This window comes from Schistocerca americana, chromosome 11 (genome assembly GCF_021461395.2).
Source record: "Schistocerca americana isolate TAMUIC-IGC-003095 chromosome 11, iqSchAmer2.1, whole genome shotgun sequence".
Taxonomy (NCBI): domain Eukaryota; kingdom Metazoa; phylum Arthropoda; class Insecta; order Orthoptera; family Acrididae; genus Schistocerca; species Schistocerca americana.
Window position 1 is genome coordinate 100,469,707 of NC_060129.1, and position 20,530 is coordinate 100,490,236.

At 40.9% G+C, this 20,530-nt stretch overlaps 1 protein-coding gene across 3 annotated transcripts in view; it reads left to right on the forward strand.

Moving 5' to 3' along the window:
• Positions 1 to 20,175, forward strand: part of LOC124553634 — a 518,253-nt gene extending 498,078 nt beyond the window's left edge. For all 3 annotated transcript variants that reach the window (XM_047127501.1, XM_047127504.1, XM_047127503.1), the window contains 3 exons: positions 1,109 to 1,326; positions 1,581 to 1,707; positions 19,844 to 20,175. In XM_047127501.1, the coding sequence (XP_046983457.1) occupies positions 1,109 to 1,326; positions 1,581 to 1,707; positions 19,844 to 20,002 (504 nt within the window). In that variant the 3' untranslated portion in view covers positions 20,003 to 20,175. The remainder of the gene's footprint in view (positions 1 to 1,108; positions 1,327 to 1,580; positions 1,708 to 19,843) is intronic.
• The last annotated feature ends 355 nt before the right edge of the window (positions 20,176 to 20,530 follow it).

The following is a 20,530-nucleotide window of genomic DNA, read 5'->3' on the forward strand; positions in this document are numbered from 1 at the left end:
GTTGTGCACTCATGTGGATGTTTTCCCTAGAGCTAGAAAAAGGAAGTGCATTCTTAAAGCCATCACAGCTCTGTACCCTTTGTTTGTGTGCTTATCGACAATGCAGCACTTCTGCCATTCGGTGAGTTGTCTGCTCGATTCCTAAGTAATTCATAATTTTCAAGCAAAACTTCCTGGACATTACAATTAAAATTCAAAACAGATAGTGTTTCTCTTCTGTTCTTTAAAGAAACAGTCAAATATGTTTGTTTTGCGTAGCCAATCAAACGTTTTTTATGGTGTACATGTAAGGGCAAAGCACAGTCTCGATACTAACCAGCTACTAATGTAAACAGGCACTAAATAGTTTTTTCAGATTATTATTCCAAAGAAAATAGATGGATATAATGAAAAAGATTATCATGATCATAATCACAGTCTTACAGATCCAGAAAACTCATAGCTTGTAGTGTACATTAACTTTCTATATGTGGTACCTGTAGGCCGATAAAAAATATATTTTAGTTTCACAAATTTATTTTGATATTCTTCAGTGGATCATACAGACAGACAAGTCTTTTCATTTCTAATTAGTGTTTTTGAGGAATATAACTTCATATATTTCTATAATATATAATTTTCTTCCATGTAAAATTTTGTTATGGAAATATAGAAACATTTCACTTTCTAGTCCATATGCTATTCTTTGCGTGAGTTTTTAATTTTACATATTTGCCCATAACTTAATGTAAAAATGTGCCACCAAATAATGTTTCACTTTAAAGCAAGGTACCATTTTTTTCTGACGTGGCTCCTTCAGTTCTGCACTTTAAATACAAAAATTATATACATCTGACACTAACAGTTCTTTATTAATGTGACTTTTCTCCGCTTATTCCGCTCTCTCCTTTTGTTTCTGTCTCCGGTCATCGTATATTCGTATCTGGTGCGAAGAACACGAGAGCAACAATGAAGATGTTCTGTGTTCAGATTTATCTTCTCCAGGCCTCGTTGTAAACTTATTCATTGATATCCTATGCAGTGTTGTGTGTGCACAACAAAACAGCATAATACTCCATTTGGAATGGTTTCTATCATATTATTTTCATTCAAATGTATTCGTTCTCAGATTACAGGTTTGTCAGCTGCCAGGACATACTCCGTGGCCGTTTCTGCGAAGACGGTGTCTCTGGGTGAAGAATCGCGGATAATAGGCCACACTTATCCTCCAAAAGCAATTTTGCCACAGAATGCACTCACAGTAGTTAACACAGAAAGTGGTAGCTACAGCCCTGATGTAGTTACCTTGCAGATTCATGCTGCTGACAGGATTAATGGTGTCAACAGGTAACAAGAAAAGAATAATTTATGGATTGTTTTCTGCACTAGATGATGCCATAGTTCTTCTGACATGAAGCATAATGTTTTCACACATGAAAACTGAATTAAACATAATAATGCAGCTTATAAAGTATTACACAGACTGTAGTTTTCAATATAATGCTAAAATCGTATGGTTGAGAATGCATAATGTTTGGTAACTCTCGTATTTCTAATGTAATATGAGAAATGTAACTTTGGATTTCCCTTACTCCCTACAGGACATACATCCTCCTGTACCTGACCAGAGACTCAAGTACACAGCAGCCATTGGAAGACAACGACTTAGCTACTTTATTGCAGTCAAGATTTAATGAAAATTATCATCTCATATCAGAGTATACACAGGTAAGTGATTTTCCCTTTGCCTTCTGTTATGAATGGCTGCCCATGTTTGAATTATACACACTAGGCAGAATTTCCAAAATACATTTCCAAAGAACGTCTTTACTTCTCAAGTCTTTCTGAAATATATGAAAAAAGTAATAAAGAAAGGTTGCACCATCACTGATAATGAAAGGAAGAGAAGTGTCAAATACATAACAAAACATAATTACTTAAAAGTCGGTTTTAAAAGCTACATTTGTGAACATGATGGTAAGTTTAACATTTCTGAAACCAATCTACCCAGATAAAGACAGTCACATGTGATGTGTCAGTGGTATTTTGATATAGATGAGTTAGTTAAATTCCTAGTAGTTTCTAGATACATGCTGGCCTGGTAGAGATAGGTGCACATGTTGCAACATATTGCTGTGAATCCATGTCTATGTCAAGTCCTAAACTTCTCTGTGATGTGTCCTGTAGAAACGTATGTGACACTGAGTATGGAAATCTGCTTGTCACCTGAGAACTTTGAATTCAGTGCTCTTCTTGGTGTCATTTTATAGAAGTAGTTTTATACTTCAACAGTATCTTATTCTCTCCCTTTTATTGAATCTCCCCTATAACACTAAAGTAAATTTATACTGCACGAGCACACATTACATCCATCAGCACTGTATTCTGTGGTAAATTACTAGTGATTAGAAATGTCAGAGCACCAACATCTTACAAGAAATAGGGCAGAACCAAATGTAGTCTATGATACGTTAGAAAAGAAACTAGGTTTCTCAGAAAGCTTCTGAAAAACATATAGTTGCAAGCAGAACTTAAACAAACGTCTACATCTTAAAAGTTTTCAGCAGTAACAAGAATTTGGCGGGCAGTTGGAACTCAGTTATTATAAAATATCAGCTATCCTTTTGTATCAAAATAATTGAAATATAACTATGGAAATAGTTACTTACACTGATAAATTACAGTTTTTAAACTCTGCCTGTTTGAAGACTTGACATCATGGCTGCAGACATGTTACATGTTAATGGATATAGGTAAGCTCTGTGGAGCAGACATGTGGAACGAAAAACTCACCAATATTTAAAAACACACTTTGCTGGAAACCTTAGGAAAGGAAGTCATACTGAATGCTTTACAACAGCCACTATGTCCATATTGTGCACATCTTATGTAGAAAACTTGAACCCATTATGTAACCACCTTGAAGATATCAGTAAAAATGAGTGACTGCTGATAATTTTAATACACAGTCACTAAAAAGTCTCCCCAATAAGACTTCATTGAAATCAGTAATATTATGAGTTGTACTTCTAGTGTAAACTTTTGAAGGAGGACACTCAAAAATATCCCCTAATAGAATCTTTATAGACATATCATTCCACTGTCTATGTAGTTCTATATTATTTGCCTTCATTTCAGCCATTTTTTAGACCAAAGACTGCACTGCTTCCCACGTGGTAACCCCCTATGTTTCTCATTCTGGCACTGTGGAATATCTATGTAACAAATACAACAGAAAAACGAAATAGGAACAACAATGATATCAACAACCACAACAACAAAAACATAGGCAACTGCAATGTTAAAACATTACTTCTATATCTTATGTGTAATACTGAGAAATCTTGTCTCAGTTTACTGTTTCACATAAGGAACAAATTTTTGTCATATTTAACACTTAACTGATGCTAGCTCTGTGCACAGTGCACTCTGTCCCATTAAGTTGTACTGTGTGCGTCTTACGGGACTCATGCTAGTGTAATCATCAACATTTTTCCAAAACTGTAACAAATCGACAGGTTCCTCTGGCTTAACGAAGTGTGCCATACAGTGCTGCCATTTGCCAGTCATAACGCTTGCATGGGGAACATGAGAAAAATACAGTAATACAGTGCAGTCAATCCAGTCAGCCTTATCTAATTCGATGCTGTATGCTGCAGCTGGAGACGAGGTCTTTGATTCAGCTGTAGGAGTGACAACAAGGCTTCTGACTCAATTTTCTAAGGTCAATCGTGATTGAGCTTCAGGGAGGATGGTGGGTCCAGGCTCCTAGTGGTCAGGAAGGCCTTCAGCTCTCCACCTGGGACTTGGCTGCGGCGGTGTGGTGCGTAGGTACTAGGTTGTTGCCCAACAGTTTGCCAGTGGCAGCCATACCATCGGTATATTTATTCCACCCCCAGAAACCGACGCTCGTGGTGCTGCTTGGTTGCAGTGAGCACTCCCGAGCTGCAGGCTGGCCTCGTTTGGTGAAATGTGGCTAAGTCCGTAAGTGTGCTGCCATCATGGCTGGCGTTCAGTGTTGTCCCGTCTAGCACACATTAGGTTAAGGTACACAGTCTGACAGTGGGGTCCGACTGACTTGGGTCCTGGGTTCGGCAGCACAGGGCTGCCAGTAAAGGAGGCTGCTACAGCTGGAATTTGTACACAGCTTAGTGAGATGTTGTAGCGAAACAAGGGCTGTATCGTTTGAGAGATGCAGAGGCGAGTGATTGCGCCGGGACTCACCACAATTCACTGCGAGTACCGCCACGTCACCATAAAGCGTCTGCGCGTAGCACACAAGTATTGCGTCATAATTAAGAACGAAATTAAAAGTTAAAACTGCCGTTTTCAAACTTTTTTCAAGATATATGTTAATGTAATCATGTTTTAAATGCCAAGTGTGTGGGTGAAAAGATCAGTAGTTTTCATAAATATACCGTTTTAAGAAAAAATTAAATGGCGCTAAACAATAAAGCTATGAAGCAAGAAATTGGTCATAATTAATTGGTGCAAGTCTAAATTTGATTAAATAAAAATTGTGGTCAGAATCCACGTTTTTAAGAAAAATTGAAGGCGCTAAATATTATACTTAGAAATGTACAAATTTGGGTAAGGTTTGAGTTCAACTTAAAGATAATAATTACGTGACCACATTAAGCTACTGCTAATAGTTTTCGAATAATTTAATGAAAACTAAATTCGTAACTAAAACATACCCGTTTGTAGTAGATTAAGTATCTGTAATTGTAATGCTAGAAAATTTTGTTTATTGCACATGATAAAACCTATTAAATAATGAAGATATAACAAATTTCAGGGCCGTACTGTTAATAACAACCAGTACAAGGTCTCTTAAGTTTATAGTTCATAGGGAAGGATCTGCTGTCAGTTGCCGGCCAGAGTGGCCGTGCGGTTCTAGGTGCTGCAGTCTGGAACTGAACGACCGCTACGGTCGCAGGTTCGAATCCTGCCTCGGGCATGGATGTGTGTGATGTCCTTAGGTTAGTTAGGTTTTATTAATTCTTTCTAGGCGACTGATGACCTCAGAAGTTAAGTCGCATAGTGCTCAGAGCCATTTGAACCATTTTTTTGCTGTCAGTTCCGCTCTAAAACTTCTAGAAGGCGACGTTTTTAAGCAATCGAGCTGAAACTTTCTCTGTAATTTCAATCAACGTGCCTACATGCAGGCAAATATGAAGATGTTCTAAATCAATTCATAATTACATTAATAAAGATTATGTGTCAGAGAAAGCGGCCGTTTAGTAACTGCTGCCGTGTGCATAGGGCGGATGACAGCAGGTGTTCCCTTGGCCGTCCGCTGCGCCACGTATATAAATACAGCCTGACAGGCTTCACTTCGCACCCAGCCACTGTACGATCCATGTCACTCGAATGCCGTATTGCGCGCTGTTGTAAAACGCTGATTTTCTGTAATAACTCGCGAGGACTGTACACCGTCCTGGATCGCTTAGATTGTCGCCAATGTAATTGTTAGTGTGCCGTCCGTGATATTTACAAATTCGCGTGGCAAATGGGGAAATTATCTTCCACTTTTGTGGCGAGCATTTAATTTAATTAAGTATCAGTAGTCAGGGCGAAAGACAATATGGTAGCAATTTACCATAGAGCTCGCCTCTGAAATGCTAATAGTGCTGTTTAGGAAACAAAGATCTACTGTCAGTATGAACATAATGGCATTGACAATGTTATGTGTGTGAAACTTTACCAACTATAAGTATAAACTAGAACTCTAAAATTTCATTTATGATGATAGTCCTGATCCCGCTTAGCAAAAAGAGAATAGAAACATTTCTTTCAGTGGGCTGGACAAGAATGTGGATGTGCAGGCTGGAAACTATGGTCAGTATGTTCTCCATCGCTTTCTAGCTGACCACAAAAATAGTTGCCAGGCTCTCGTAAAAAGGCGTCGAATCAGTTTATATAATTCCCATAATTACCCGCCGCCCCGCAATGTGTACTGACGTGTGCTCAGCCACATCGATTGTGGAAAATGACTGAAGCTGTATATGGCTACTCACAGGTGATGTGCTTGTATATCTGAAAGTTGTACTCGCAGAAAATTTCGTGAAATGTACAACCGTGATGAAAAATAACAGGAAACAGAAACAGCCACGAAATTACTTGGATTTTGCATACAGGGTGATCTTAAATTGAACACCCGCACAAAACGTGGGCCAGGAAGATTCTTTGAAAGATCACAAGCAAAATTATTTGATCTGTGGAAGAGGTAATTTACAAAAAGGTTGAGCGGTCAGGTCCATATTGACGCAAATGTTGAATAGTTTTGTTCTTTCTTCACTGTCAGCTCACAATTATTTTTAGCGTTGATGACAATGTAGTCTTGTCAGAGAGGTTTGATTTCTACATTCTTAGTTTTCACACTTCATTGTTAGCATTCCCATTGTGTTTGTGACAGCCTGTATTATAGGTAGTGGTTCAACAACAGAAATGTAGCATACTGATGTTAAGTAAGTACTGTTTTATGAAGAAGTTCTTTGTTTTTCCGGGTGAAACTGTTTGCAGTAGATCTAAATATGTATATTGGGGGTTTGGTTTGAAAGAAGTTGTTATCCATCAATTTACATTCTGTTTATAAACTGAGTTTTCAGTCAGGTCCATGTGCACAGACTGGGCAGGTGGCAGCGTCAAAAATGATTTCGCTTCTTATCTCTCTTTTGTTTCGTAACAAAGGTATCGCGGAATGTTTGCAACCAGGTCTGACTGAGCAGGATGTCCTAGACATCCTGTCCCCCCAGACAGTTGGAACGTACATAGTCCCCCTGATCTAGCAGTTCCGACGGATGGGGACTCAGATGATGATGATGACAATGAAGGGGGAAAACCAGACATTCTCAACCATCGGCAACTCCAGGCCAAAGCTTAAATTAAGTCTGATAGATTCAAAAACAGAAGCAGATTTGAGAAATTCGGAAATAAGCAGAAAACCTGTATTTATACTTATGGTGCATTAACTTCTAAACTGGAACTTTTTCCTGACTGAAGCTCTTGCATATGTGTTGACAAGTGTAGTGGGGAGTTACTTTCTGATGATGATCTCATACAATTCCTAGTCGAAGGGTCAAACACCCGCACACTTTCTAAGAACTTCCCGAATCCTCACACAGCGTCTCAGGAAATAATGTGTTTCCTCGGCATCGTCATTCTAAATAGTTGTAACCCTCTCGTCAGTAAGCGGCTACACAGCGTTTCCAGTGTGGACACAAGGTACGAGCTTGTATGGAATTCGATGAGAAGGACAAATACTCAGATACCTACACTGTAGTGAAAGTAATAAATTTGCTGGAAAGGTCAAGTTGTGGTAAAACAGATCCTTTACTGACAGAGTAAGAGACAAATGTAATAAACTCTTTGTTTCTCAACATCAGCCTTGTGAGGAATCGATGATAAAATATTGTGAGAGACCCACTTGCTAGCAACTTATCAGGCGGAAACGATTTGAATACAAATTTTCGTTTGGTCCGCCACTTCTGGATGTTTTGTAAATTCTTCTTTTTATCAAGAAAAGTCGCCTAATGCAAAAGCAGAACAGTTTGGTAATGCTGCCACCTCACTCATTTAGATGTAGAAAATTTAACACTGGAAGTAAGGCTAGTGCCACAGAATTTCTTCTGGGGATTTGATGTTCTGACTTTCCCAGCAGAACAAGTTTATGGAGGGACGGGAACTATTAGAAAAAAACAGAGTTCTCAAATCTTGCCTCATTTCTCCAAAGGAAGAGCTAGCTAACGAAATGCAAATGGGATTTTTAAATCTTCATCTTACAAGGATGATGGCGTTATTGTAACAGAATGGGTGGAAAATTCAGCAGTTGCTGAAGCATCGACTTCTCATAGAGTGGAACATGTGTTATATTTAAAATGATACTCTGCACATGGGAAGAAGACCATTTCAGCACAACGTCCTCAAATTATGGCAGCCTATCATAATTATATGGGCGAGTGGGTATGATCCATGCTTCTAGATGCAGAATAAATACTGGGCAGGGAAAAGATACTGGCTTTTATTTTCTTGGCCGATTGACATACCGATAGATAATACCTGGCAGCTGATGGAAAGAACAGGAGCTGGGGCTGCTCAGCTTGAATTCAGAAGAGAGAATTTCAATGTCACAAAAAAAATTAAAATATGCATCTAAGTGCCAAAGATCACATATAGCTTTAATGCATTACTTACGTGTATCATAAGTCAATAAATTGCATAAAAGTAAAGTATTGTATTCTGAAAAATGCGAGCCTTTAAGGATTATAAAAGAAGAGAAAAATCGAAAGAAGATCGAAAGTCCAGTTGAAAAACATTAGAAGCTCACGAAAACGTTCATCATCTTCACTGGCACACGTTATGAGGCATATAAACGTTTACTGATGAAATTCTGAGAGGATATATTTGAAAAAGAATCTGGCAACGTATTGCTTCCTCACATACATAGCTCATGAAATTACCATCATCAGAAAATCAAGGAAATCTGAACCTATGCGGAAACATACCGACATCCATTCTTCTGTATACCGTTCGGGAAGGAATCAGGAAAAGGGAAGCACGACAGTGGCATAGAAAGTTTCTCTGATCATGCACCAAATGGAGGCTTGTTGACTGCAGCTATTGCTTGACAAGTTCTGGGATAAGGTTGCAGGTAACTGTATGATGTTCTAATGTACACAGTTTCCCACTGATGACAAGATGGCAAAATAAATTCCGTTTGCGTTTCTTTGTTGAACATTTTGCTGACGAAACATAATTCTCCATCTATATAGCCCAATCTTCTTTATTTAATCAATCCCACAAGTGCAGTGTTTCTTGCTTTCTAAAAGTAATTTACACTACTGGCTATTAAAATTGCTACACCAAGAAGAAATTCCGATGATAAACGGGTATTCATTGGAGAAATATATTATACTAGAACTGACATGTGATTACCTTTTCACGCAATTTGGGTGCATAGATCCTGAGAAATCAGTACTAAGAACAACCACCTCCAGCTGTAATAACGACCTTGATACGCCTTGGCATTGAGTCAAACAGAGTTCGGATGGCGTGTACAGGTACAGCTGCCAATGCAGCTTCAACACGATACCACACGTCATCAAGAGTAGTGACTGGCGTATTGTGATGAGCCAGTTGCTCGGCCACCATTGACCAGACGTTTTCAGTTGGTGAGAGATCTGGAGAATGTGCTAGCCAGGGCAGCAGTCGAACACTTTCTGTATCCAGAAAGGCCCGTGCAGGACCTGCAACATGTGGTCGTGCATTATCCTGCTGAACTGTAGGGTTTTGCAGGGATCGAATGAATGGTAGAGCCACGGGTAGTAACACATCTGAAATGTAACGTCCACTGTTCAAAGTGCCGTCAATGAGAACAAGAGGTGAGCGAGACGTGTAACCAAAAGCACCCCATACCATCACGCCGGGTGATACGCCAGTATCGCGATGACGAATACACGCTTCCAAAGTGCGTTCACCGCGATGTCGCCAAACACGGATGCGACCATCGCAATGCTGTAAACAGAGCCTGGATTCATCCGAAAAAATGACGTTTTGTCATTCGTGCACCCAGGTTCTTCGTCGAGTACACCATCGCCGGCGCTCCTGTCTGTGATACAGCGTCAAGGGTAACCACAGCCGTGGTCTCCATGCTGATAGTCCATGCTGCTGCAAACGTCGTCGAACTGTTCGTGCAAATGGTTGTTGTCTTGAAAACGTCCCTATCTGTTGACTCAGGGACCGAGACGTAGCTGCACGATCCGTTACTGCCATGCGGATAAGATGCCTGCCATCTCGACTGCTAGTGATGCGAGGCCGCTGGGCTCCAGCACGGCGTTCCGTATTACCCTCCTGAACCCACCGATTCCGTAATCTCCTAACAGTCATTGGGTCTCGACCAACGCGAGCAGCAATGTCGCGATAGGCTACAATCCGACCTTTATCAAAGTCGGAAACGTGATGGTACGCATTTCTCCTCCTTACACGAGGCATCACAACAACGTTTCACCAGGCAACAGCGATCAACTGCTGTTTGTGTATGTGAAATCGGTTGGAAGATTTTATCATGTCAGCACGTTGTAGGCGTCGCCACCGTCGCCAACCTTGTGTGAATGCTCTGAAAATCTAATAATTTGCATATCACAGCATCTTCTACCTATCGGTTAAATTTCGCGTCTGTAGCACGTCATCTTCGTGGTGTAACAATTTTAATGGCCGCTACTGTTACATGTACACACGGTCAGTATGCAGAAAACCGACAAAGAGACTGGAGATAGAAGGAGAAATGTCCTAGGAACATGTGTCCAGAAACTGACGGTGTTCGTGCAACGACAACAAATTGTCCGAAAACACAGTGCAGAGCTGCATCGTATCCACGTCACAACAGATCTTGAAAGTGGTTCTAACGCCATGCACGCATTCACACGTCGAATAATGGATTGCTGTACCGTTTCACACGTGCCAGCCTCTCACCGAACTGCGACATACGCACTGTGAACATTCTGTTGAAGGGACTGCACATCAGGAACCGGTGCAGCATACACGACGCTTTTCAGATGGCCCCAGTGATAAAAAAAAAACCTGTCGGCTTTAAGTCCAGTGATCTAGCAGGCGGTGCTGCAGGGTCTCTGTGTCCTATCCAGAGTCCGGTGACGATGCTGTTGGGGTGTCGGTGAGCTGTAATGCGGACATGCGGTAGTGTTTTGTCACGCAGAAACCACATAACCTGTCATGTTGCCAAAGGCACATTTCGAAGAAGCCCAGGTACATTCCTCCATCGAGGCGTTGTGGAATAATAACTGGCCCAAGTATGTGTTCGCCTAGAATTCCTGTCAACACGCTCAAGCTGAACCGATGCTGATGGGATGACTATTATGCAGGTTGATGATGGCAGTTCTGCTAAAGGTTGCTTCATCAGTAAAGAGGACTGATGACTGAAATCCAGTAATGGTGACGATCTGGTGCAAAAACCACTGGGAAAGTCCTTCCTGTAGAGGGAAATCCATGCTGATAATCGTTCTACTTGTCGTTGGTCTACGTCTACATCTACATTTCGCAAGCCACACAACGGTGTGTGGCGGAGGGCACTTTACGTGCCACTGTCGTTACCTCCCTTTCCTGTTCCAGTCGCGTATGGTTCGCGGGAAGAACGACTACCGGAAAGCCTCCGTCCGCGCTCGAATCTCTGTAATTTTACATTCGTGATCTCCTTGGAAGGTATGAATAGAGGGAAGCAATATATTCGATACCTCATCCAGAAATGCACCCTCTCGAAACCTGGACAGCAAGCTAAACTGCAATGCAGAGCGCCTCTCTTGCAGAGTCTGCCACTCGAGTTTGCTAAACATCTCCGTAACGCTATCACGCTTTCCAAATAACCCTGTGAAGAAACGCACCGCTCTTCTTTGGATCTTCCCTATTTCCTCTGTCAACCCGACCTAGTACGGATCCCACACTGATGAGCAATACTCAAGTAGAGGTGCAACGAGTGTTTTGTAAGCCACCTCCTTTGTTGATGGACTACATTTTCTGAGGACTTTCCCAATGAATCTTAACCTGGCACCAGCCTTACCAACAATTAACTTTATATAATCATTCCACTTCAAATCGTTCCGTACGCATCCTCCCAGATATTTTACAGAAGTAACTGCTACCAGTGTTTGTTCCGCTATCATATAGTCATACAATAAAGGATCCTTCTTTCTACGTATTCGCAATACGTTACATTTGTCTACGTTAAGGGTCAGTTGCCACTCCATGCACCAAATGCTTATCCGCTGCAGATCGTCCTGCATTTCACTGCAATTTTCTAACGCTGCAACTTCTCTGTATACTACAGCATCATCAGCGAAAAGCCGCATTGAACTTACGACACTATCTACTAGGTCGTTTATATATACTGTGAAAAGCAATAGTCCCATAACACTCCCCTGTGGCATGCCAGAGGTTGCTTTGACGTCTGTAGACGTCTCTCCATTGAGAAGATGCTGTGTTCTGTTTGTTAAAAACTCTTCAATCCAGCCACACAGCGGGTCTGATATTCCGTAGGCTAGGTGATGGGGACAGTAGCGGTTGTCATTGAGGAAACCATGTTGTTGGGCCACTTGCCTGGAGCTTGTGCTAGAGTTCATCTCAATATCTTGTAGAACCCGGTCCTCCAAATCTGGTGTATGCACAGTTTGCCGCCTCCCAGCATATTCGTCTGTCTGAAAGGTCCTATGATCACACAAACGCTTAAAAGGCGCTTAAAATGTTGGTGCCTGCGAGGGTACTTGTTTTGGTACAGCTGTGCTGCCTGTCGACTGTTTTCACCTGATTTGCCATACACACACACACCATCTCGGCCTGTTCCTGATATCAGTACCGGACCATCCTGGTGCTTACAGTGCCTTGCGTCAATCGGACAGTCTGCAACGCACAAGGAAGACAATTCCCATGGTCAGAGCAACTGCCATTCGTTAGCGCCGTGTACCATGGCAACATAGGCTTTCCGGTCTCATGCTCATAGGATATTTTTCCTCTTTTCGAATCAGGCATCCATACTTGCCGGCTGTAGTTTTTATTAATGTTACCCTGTAGTGGAATGTCCTCTTTTCTTTAAAATCAAGATGTGAAAATCGTTGATAAATATAACACCACCAAAGCACAAAAGTTGTCAGACATTACAAGAAGACATTTTTTCCAAGTCTGGTAACTTGGTCTAGTGATATCTTTTTGTATAATGTACAACGACAGGACAAAACACCATGACTGTTGCTCAGCGTGATAGTGGATAGCGGCTGGCGGCTTTCTTAGTACTTTTTGCAGTTAGAAAACATACCGTTTATAAGTGGAGCTGGGAAGAATAAGCAATCGTCGAGTGATGATGTGGGCCATAGATATGGGAAATCCACTGACGTAAGTGACTTTGCCATATCAAAGATTGTCATGACCAGTAGCTGGGCAACGAGCAGCATCTCAGAAATGAGGAAGCTACTGGGGTGGGTCACGCGTTTGCGAATCTACAGATATTGGTTGAAGGAAAGAGAAAGCTTGATGTTGGAAGTGCACGCCACTGAGATTGGAGGGTCGCCCACTCTGAAAATCATCTTACATGGTGATCAGTAGCAGATCTGACAACAGAGGGCAATGCTGGTGAAGGTGCAAACTGATCAGCACACTCTGCTGAACAAGGGGTTTTGCTGGGAACGACCTCTAAATGTTATCACGTTGACCCAACAATATCATTCATTATATTTCATGTGCGAGTGAGATCATCGACATTGGACCTCAGATAAATGGAGACGTGTCATCTGGACAACTGAGTCACGTATCTTCTCATACTAACTGGACCGTCAGGCCAAGATAAGCTATTAGCCAGATTGCAGCTGCTTGAAGGGTGCACAGCACCACAGATGCAGGTCATTTGGGGCTATATTATGCTATGCAGAACACACAGCTGGGATTGCACAGGAGGTGTGCTAGTAATCAAAGGCACTATGACAGCTATGGACTATGAGAACATTACTGTAGGCCACCTGCTGCCCTTGCCACTCGACATCATACACAATCGCGATGACAATAAGTCAAGCACTGCATTACACTAGATTACTATTCTAAGATTACAATAAGATCAGTCCATTATACCACACATATCCACATACACCTTGGAAGATGAGCTATGACTGTGCAGTTTGTGGATCGACTTAGTAGAGCCCACTCAGCAAGTGCTGGGAATTCTGAATGGATGTATGCAGTCTGCCAGGAACAGAACTAATGATGAGAGAATTGGATTAACTTGCTGGTTGTTCATTAATTCACCACCAAGTGGACTCAGGATGGCAGAGTAATCATTAAGACAGCAGCTGGAAAGAAGACAGTCACAAACATGACAGAACTGAATAGTATTAAGTGAAGCTACTCGAGCCAAAAGTGCAAACTTAACACCATTTGCAATTGTAACAGCCCCAATACTCAGATATAGTCTTGTAATTTTATTAATTTTTTAATTATACCCATATTTGTACCTTCAACTAATTGTTTTTGTAACTGTATTAACTTTTCACTATTTTTTTGTGTCTGTAGCTCTAACCATTACTTAATTTTAGTTACTGCTAATTCTTTTTTCATTTTCTCAGTTTATTCTCTTCCATTCTGAAATAGTTCTATGCAATTATTAGTCTCTCCTTTAGTTCATTAATCACCCATCTCTTCGGTTTAAATTGTTCATAACAAAAATCACTATCAGTATCACTTTAGCAAATTTCAATCTAATTGTAGCTTCCTACGATAATCACTACCAGTATCACTTTAGTAAATTTCAATTTAATTATAGCTTCCTACGGTAATCTATTAATTACTAAGCTTACTTCTCTCTGCTGGCAGCATCGGCCTCTTAAATCACTCCCTTCTCCCTTATTTCCACCCTAAGCTGTTTCAAATATGCTAATTACATTTCTCCTCGTACGACAGAGGATACACAGTGACACACAGCCGTCACTATTTTGGTCATATTCTCCTTGCACAGAATACCACTAATCCATTTTCTATACTCCCGCAACCTCAGGAAATCTTTAGCAGGCGCCTTTCTTTCGGCACTCGCGGTGTCACAAACAGGGCGTGCAAAATCTCGGACACCCCTGTGTTATGTCACTTGGCGAAAGCAGCGGCCAGTGCCCCTCGCGGCAGGTAGTGCCTAACAAAGGGACAAACCAGTCTGCCACCCTACTCCAGGCTGCTCGGCGGAACGCGTCAGAGCTTTTAGCAGCTCACTGCAACATCCAGTCTTTACCTGCGCATTACGAAGAACTTAGCCTCCTCTTCAACCAACTAAACTACCACGTAATCCTCTTATCCGAAACGTGGTTGAAACCACACATATCCTCTGCATCTTTTCACCTCCCAGGGTACACATTTCTTAGGGCAGTCAGATCAAAAAAGCGAGGTGGCGGGGTCGGCGCGTATATACGAACAGATCTCAAAGCGAAAGTCTTATGTACGTCAAACCCTGCTGAAGAAAAAGAGGCTGAATTCATGTTCATTGAAATAAATATACAAAGTCGGAAATTCTTGTCTGGCGTCGTGTACAAGCCGCCAAAAATAAGCTCAATGAGTTCCTTCCAGTCGGAATTACATTCACTTCAGTGTCAATACGAACATGTCATCGTAATGGGTGACTTGAACATAGACCTCCTAAGAGACACTCCCTCCGCAACAAACCTAAGAAAACTGTTTAGTTGCAATAGCATGAACATTCTTCCATTACAACCTACACACCATACGGCGCACATTCATACTCTTATAGACGTAATCGCAACGAAACAGACTGACAAAGTAAGAGATGTTGGTCAAACATCGGCCCCTGGCCTCTGAGCACATGATGTAATATTCCTGGCCTACTCTGTGCAGCCCCCAAGGATCAAATCGCGTTACATAACTTGTAGGATAATGAAACGTATTGACCTTGACGCTCTAACAGCCGATTGCTCAGAAATCTCATGGCATCAAATAATCAGAAAACCCACAATCGATGGCAAAATTAATGAACTTGGTGATAAACTCACTGCCCTCTATGACAAACATGCACCTGTGCGCACAATCCGTGTAAGAAAATCTCCTGCTCCATGGCTGACAGCTGAATTACGTCAAATGATGACTAATAGGGATGCTGCCCACAGGCGTTTCAAGGCAGATCCGAAACCCGAGCGTTTCGAAGAATATAGAAAGCTACGGAACAGAGTGAAACAATGTATTCGCAATGCTAAAATCAGGCACGCTCGCTCCCTTGTATGCAGCGATCTGACGCCCACGACTCTATGGAAGAATCTCCGTAGCTTGGGGGTCGGAAAGGCAAAATCGGAAACTACTTTTCATGTGTCAGCTAACGAATTAAATGAATTCTTCTCTGCACCTCTGAATACCAGCACAGCTGATAATTACCGTCCACAAGAATCCCCAAACAGGATAACTAACAACGATACCTTCCATCTAAAACATGTAACAACAAATACAGCAAGAAAAGCAATAATGAGAATCTCTTCTGATGCAATAGGCAACGACAGTATCGGTATAACCATGATTAAGAGTGTTGCCGATATCTTAGTACCTGTCTTAACTGACATATTTAATTTTTCCCTCGTGAACGGAATATATCCCACTGCATGGAAAAGAAGCCTAATTCGACCCATCCCTAAGATCGAATACCCGCAACTGCCTAGTGATTACCGACCAATTAGCATACTGCCTACTGTTTCCAAAGCACTTGAATATATTGTTCATGACCAACTCACTGAACACTTGCATGAATTCAGCCTATATGACAAATTTCAATCCGGTTTCTGTAAACATCACAGCACAAGCACTGCTCTAATTAAAGTAACTGATGACCTGAAATATGCCATCGACAATCGAAAGGCAACAATATTGACACTACTGGACTTCAGCAAAGCTTTTGACACTGTTAACTTTGACATATAGCTCAGAAAAATGCAACAGCTTAATTTCTCTGATGGTGCAATGAGATGGTTTGAAAACTACTTAAAAGACAGACAGCAATGTGTTGTCTGCGTAAATGAAAAATCTTCCTGGAAACATGTTTCCTCGGGAGTGCCACAAGGATCAGTCTTAGGACCACTTTTGTTTTCTTTATATGTCAACGATATTTCGTCGGTTCTGTCCTCCTGTATATACCATTTCTATGCCAAGGACCTCCAGCTCTACCTAAGCATCAGACCTGAAGATGTAAACACTGCAATCGCTCAGATGAATGATGATCTGTCTTCAGTAGTGAGATGGGCGAAAAACCTGGGGCTTAAACTAAATGCAAAAAAGACGCAAGTAATCTTAATAGCCCATCAGAAATTAATAAGTTCAGATTTCCGCGAACGGCTACCTCCTATTCTGCTCGACGGTACTCCAATACCATATCAGAAAACAGTGAAGAACTTGGGTGTAACTTTGGATGAGCATCTCAACTGGGCGGAGAATACAGTCGCAGTGTGCCGAAAGACGTCGGCTTGTCTCTATGCTCTCAAAAAGTTTCCGAACATATTTCCACAGGACTTGAAACGCCAGCTCGTGCAAGCACTCGTTCTACCGAACCTCCACTATTGTGATGTGATTCAACAAGGCAAGAGTAGTGAAAACAAAGGACGGCTAGAGCTAACCATGAATGCCTGTGTGCGTTACACCTGCAACATTCGCCGATATGATCATGTTAGTGCTTCATACTCCGAGCTAGGGTGGCTGCGGCCGGACAAATTGCGTGACTACCACACTCTATGTCTACTCCACCGACTCCTCGTCGCGCAAGCACCCCAGTACCTTGCTTCAGAGATTAAAAACCTGTCATGTCATCACAATCGAAACACGAGGTCACTCTTATTTGGTATCCTAACTGTGCCCACTCACAAAACAAAAACTTTTGCAAACTCCTTCTCAGTTGCCGCTGTCCGCCTCTGGAACAAACTGCCCCTTACCTTGCGCTAAATTTGATCTCCTGCTGCTTTTAAGAAGAAGTTGAAGCATTTCCTTCTATCATCCTCACAAATTTCTCCACAAAATTAATGTACAAGGACAATCCCCTCATCTGTCAAATAGCAAAGCTAGCGTCTCCTATCTTGCTCCTGAGATACCTTCCTCTTCATCTTTCTCTATTAGCCACGCAATCTTCTTTTCCTTTATATTTCCTTAATTATGTTTCATCATGTCTCTATTCTTCTCCTCCCTTCACCATGAGTCTCCCTCATATTCCCTGCTGCCGGCACTCCTATCTAAAATCTGTCTCTTCAATAATGTCTAATTATAACAGTACTTGTGACCTAAGAATATAAACTCTATATGTATTTATTTTTCCAGGTGTACCTTTCAAATTGTTTATTTCACTTTTTGTACTAGATGTAGTTTAACATGCCTACTAAAACATATGAATGTAAAATAAGTAGAATGCCTGGTTAGATGTAAGAGAGGGCCTGATGGCCCTAATCTTGCCAGGTTAAATAAATCAATAAATAAAATAAATAAATAAATATATCGCAGTTACATGGCTTTACAATAAGCTCTCAACGATAGATAGCAGCCAGGTACCACATTTACCTTTCACACGAACGCTACGAAAGTCACAGACCACATCACACGTAGAAATTACACTCTCCTCAGTCTTTGTTTATAGCAACGTATTTTTACATAAAGACTCACTTAACAAATAACTATCTACTTAATAAACTTAAAATATCTCCACTATATAAACCCGAGCATACTGAAGTTATTTTGTCTATTCGCATAAGGGAGTTGGACACGAAATGTTGGGGAGATACAGCCTGACCACAAAATGAAAAGTGAGAGCTGCTGATGGTGCGGGAAGCCGACGTTCCTGGAAGAATGCTTCAGCCGCCGTGCAGGCTGGCAAGAATCAATTGTTCCTCTAGACTGTAGAACAGTATACAGAGACTTACGGAGAGACTGTCTATATGCGTTAGTTGCGTTGTTACTGTTAGTAACTCATATCTGTATTCTATGCGATATGCGTTTGTTGCGTTAGTACTGTTAGTAACTCTTATCTGTATTGCACGTCGATTAACACATTTTGTGGGAGGTAAGCAAGCTCACACATGTCTGCGCACTGCATTGCCTGTTATTCATAAGGTGTACTGTGGTGAGTATGCATAATCTTCTGAAACATCCTGCAGTTGCTTCTTGTGACGTAGTGGGATAATGGCATGGGGAATAATCACATCGCACTTCAGTTTGCAGTCCAATGATGGATGGTACTGTCTGACCACACTGCGCTTCCACCCACCCTCCACCCACACCCTCTCCACTCTGTTGCATCCCCAGAACAAAATCTATCCCTCAGTGTGGCTCTTCTGCACGTGTATATGGTACACAGTCTAATATTTCTTATTAATCCATTTCATTATAGAGCACTCACTAACTTTATTCCTTTCTAAAACTATTTTTGATAATTTGTGGTTCCTTCATCATCGAGACAGCAGGAACGATAAGCCCTAGACAAAAACTGAATGGGACCTCTTTTGCAGGATATTTAACATAATGTAATTTTGTACTGAGAAGGATTTTCACTTCAAGAAAAACATAAAAAAAGTTAACTCCACCAACCCCAATGCTCATTTTTAGTATGATGTTCATGACACTCTACCCTTACCACTGTACAAAAATTTGCGACTACAAGAATTTTTCCAATATTCCTCCATTTTTGGTCTTCTTTCACTGAGTGGATGATAGCGATTATACTTTGACGTATTGAGCACCAAAATTAACCTGAGTTGCACCTGTGCAACACATCTGGGACGCTATAGGGCATCAACTCTACACACACAAACCAGCGGCTCATGGTTACACCGTCTACATGACGTGTGGCAAGGCGTCTGCAAACCTACCAACGAATTCCTGAATTCATGCCACACAGCTCTAGTGTTCTTCAAAGGTGGACAAACGTGATGTCAATCAGCTGATCACAGTTTTTTGCTTTATCAGCTTGTTATTGTAACATAAATTAAGTACAGTAAAACACACACTCCATTTCAAGAACGTGGAAAACGCATGAGTAGAAACTCAATATCACACACTTCACACTTTTCTTTCTTCAGTGTGTCATATAATTCGTGAGAAAACTGATAATTTTAGTTTAATTTTCCTTGCCTCATAATAACATAATGAGGAGTATATATTTTTTGTTATCAATTATTCCGCTATAAATAAAAAAACCAAGAATTATTGGGATACTTTAAGTATTTAATTTAAAAGTTTGTTTTTATACTTACATACTTTTACCATTGTCACTTATTTTGGTACTCTACAGACACTAGAAAATCTCCAAAACAGTTCACACGTGAAATAAATTTAAGTGTCTTTGCTTATATTTCAGGAAGAAGTAGAGAATCAATCTGTTGTCACATTCCATTTAAAAGAAATGGGATTTGTATCAACAGAAATTCAATTCCAGAAATATGCCCTTATATTGATTCAAGAATACATGGGAAACCGAAGTATGGACATTTTTATAACAGAGGAAACGGAAGTTTAAATGGAAGAGAGAAGAATTTAGCATCAGTGTTATAAGTCAAAAACATATTCTTGCTATATCGATGAAACTATAACATTTATATGTATCTTTAATTTGTGGATTAAAATAGTTGTTAAACAATCTTTCACCTTCATCCTATTATTCTTACAGAAAATAAAATTTTTGAGAGAATTGCCCTTTTATTATTCATTCATCCTTGGAATCCTGCTCACAGCACACTACATTTGAATGGTTTCAGTGGTCAAGGGTATCACACAATAAAAACAGCCAACACAGTAGTGATATTCATAATAAGGAACATGAATGTAATGAATTTATGATTCTAAGTAAATCCACGTTGAAAATGTCAATATATGAAACTAAAAAGTGGAGTTCATCCAGCAATTAGACCTCAACAACACACTGAACATAAAAGGACGTCCACCAGGTGAATTCTACAGGCAGTAGAAGGCTGTGTTCATACATTTGGGGCAAAATTCTCTTCACAGCAGGACTGGGAAGGAACATATCAATGCAACAAGAAATGTG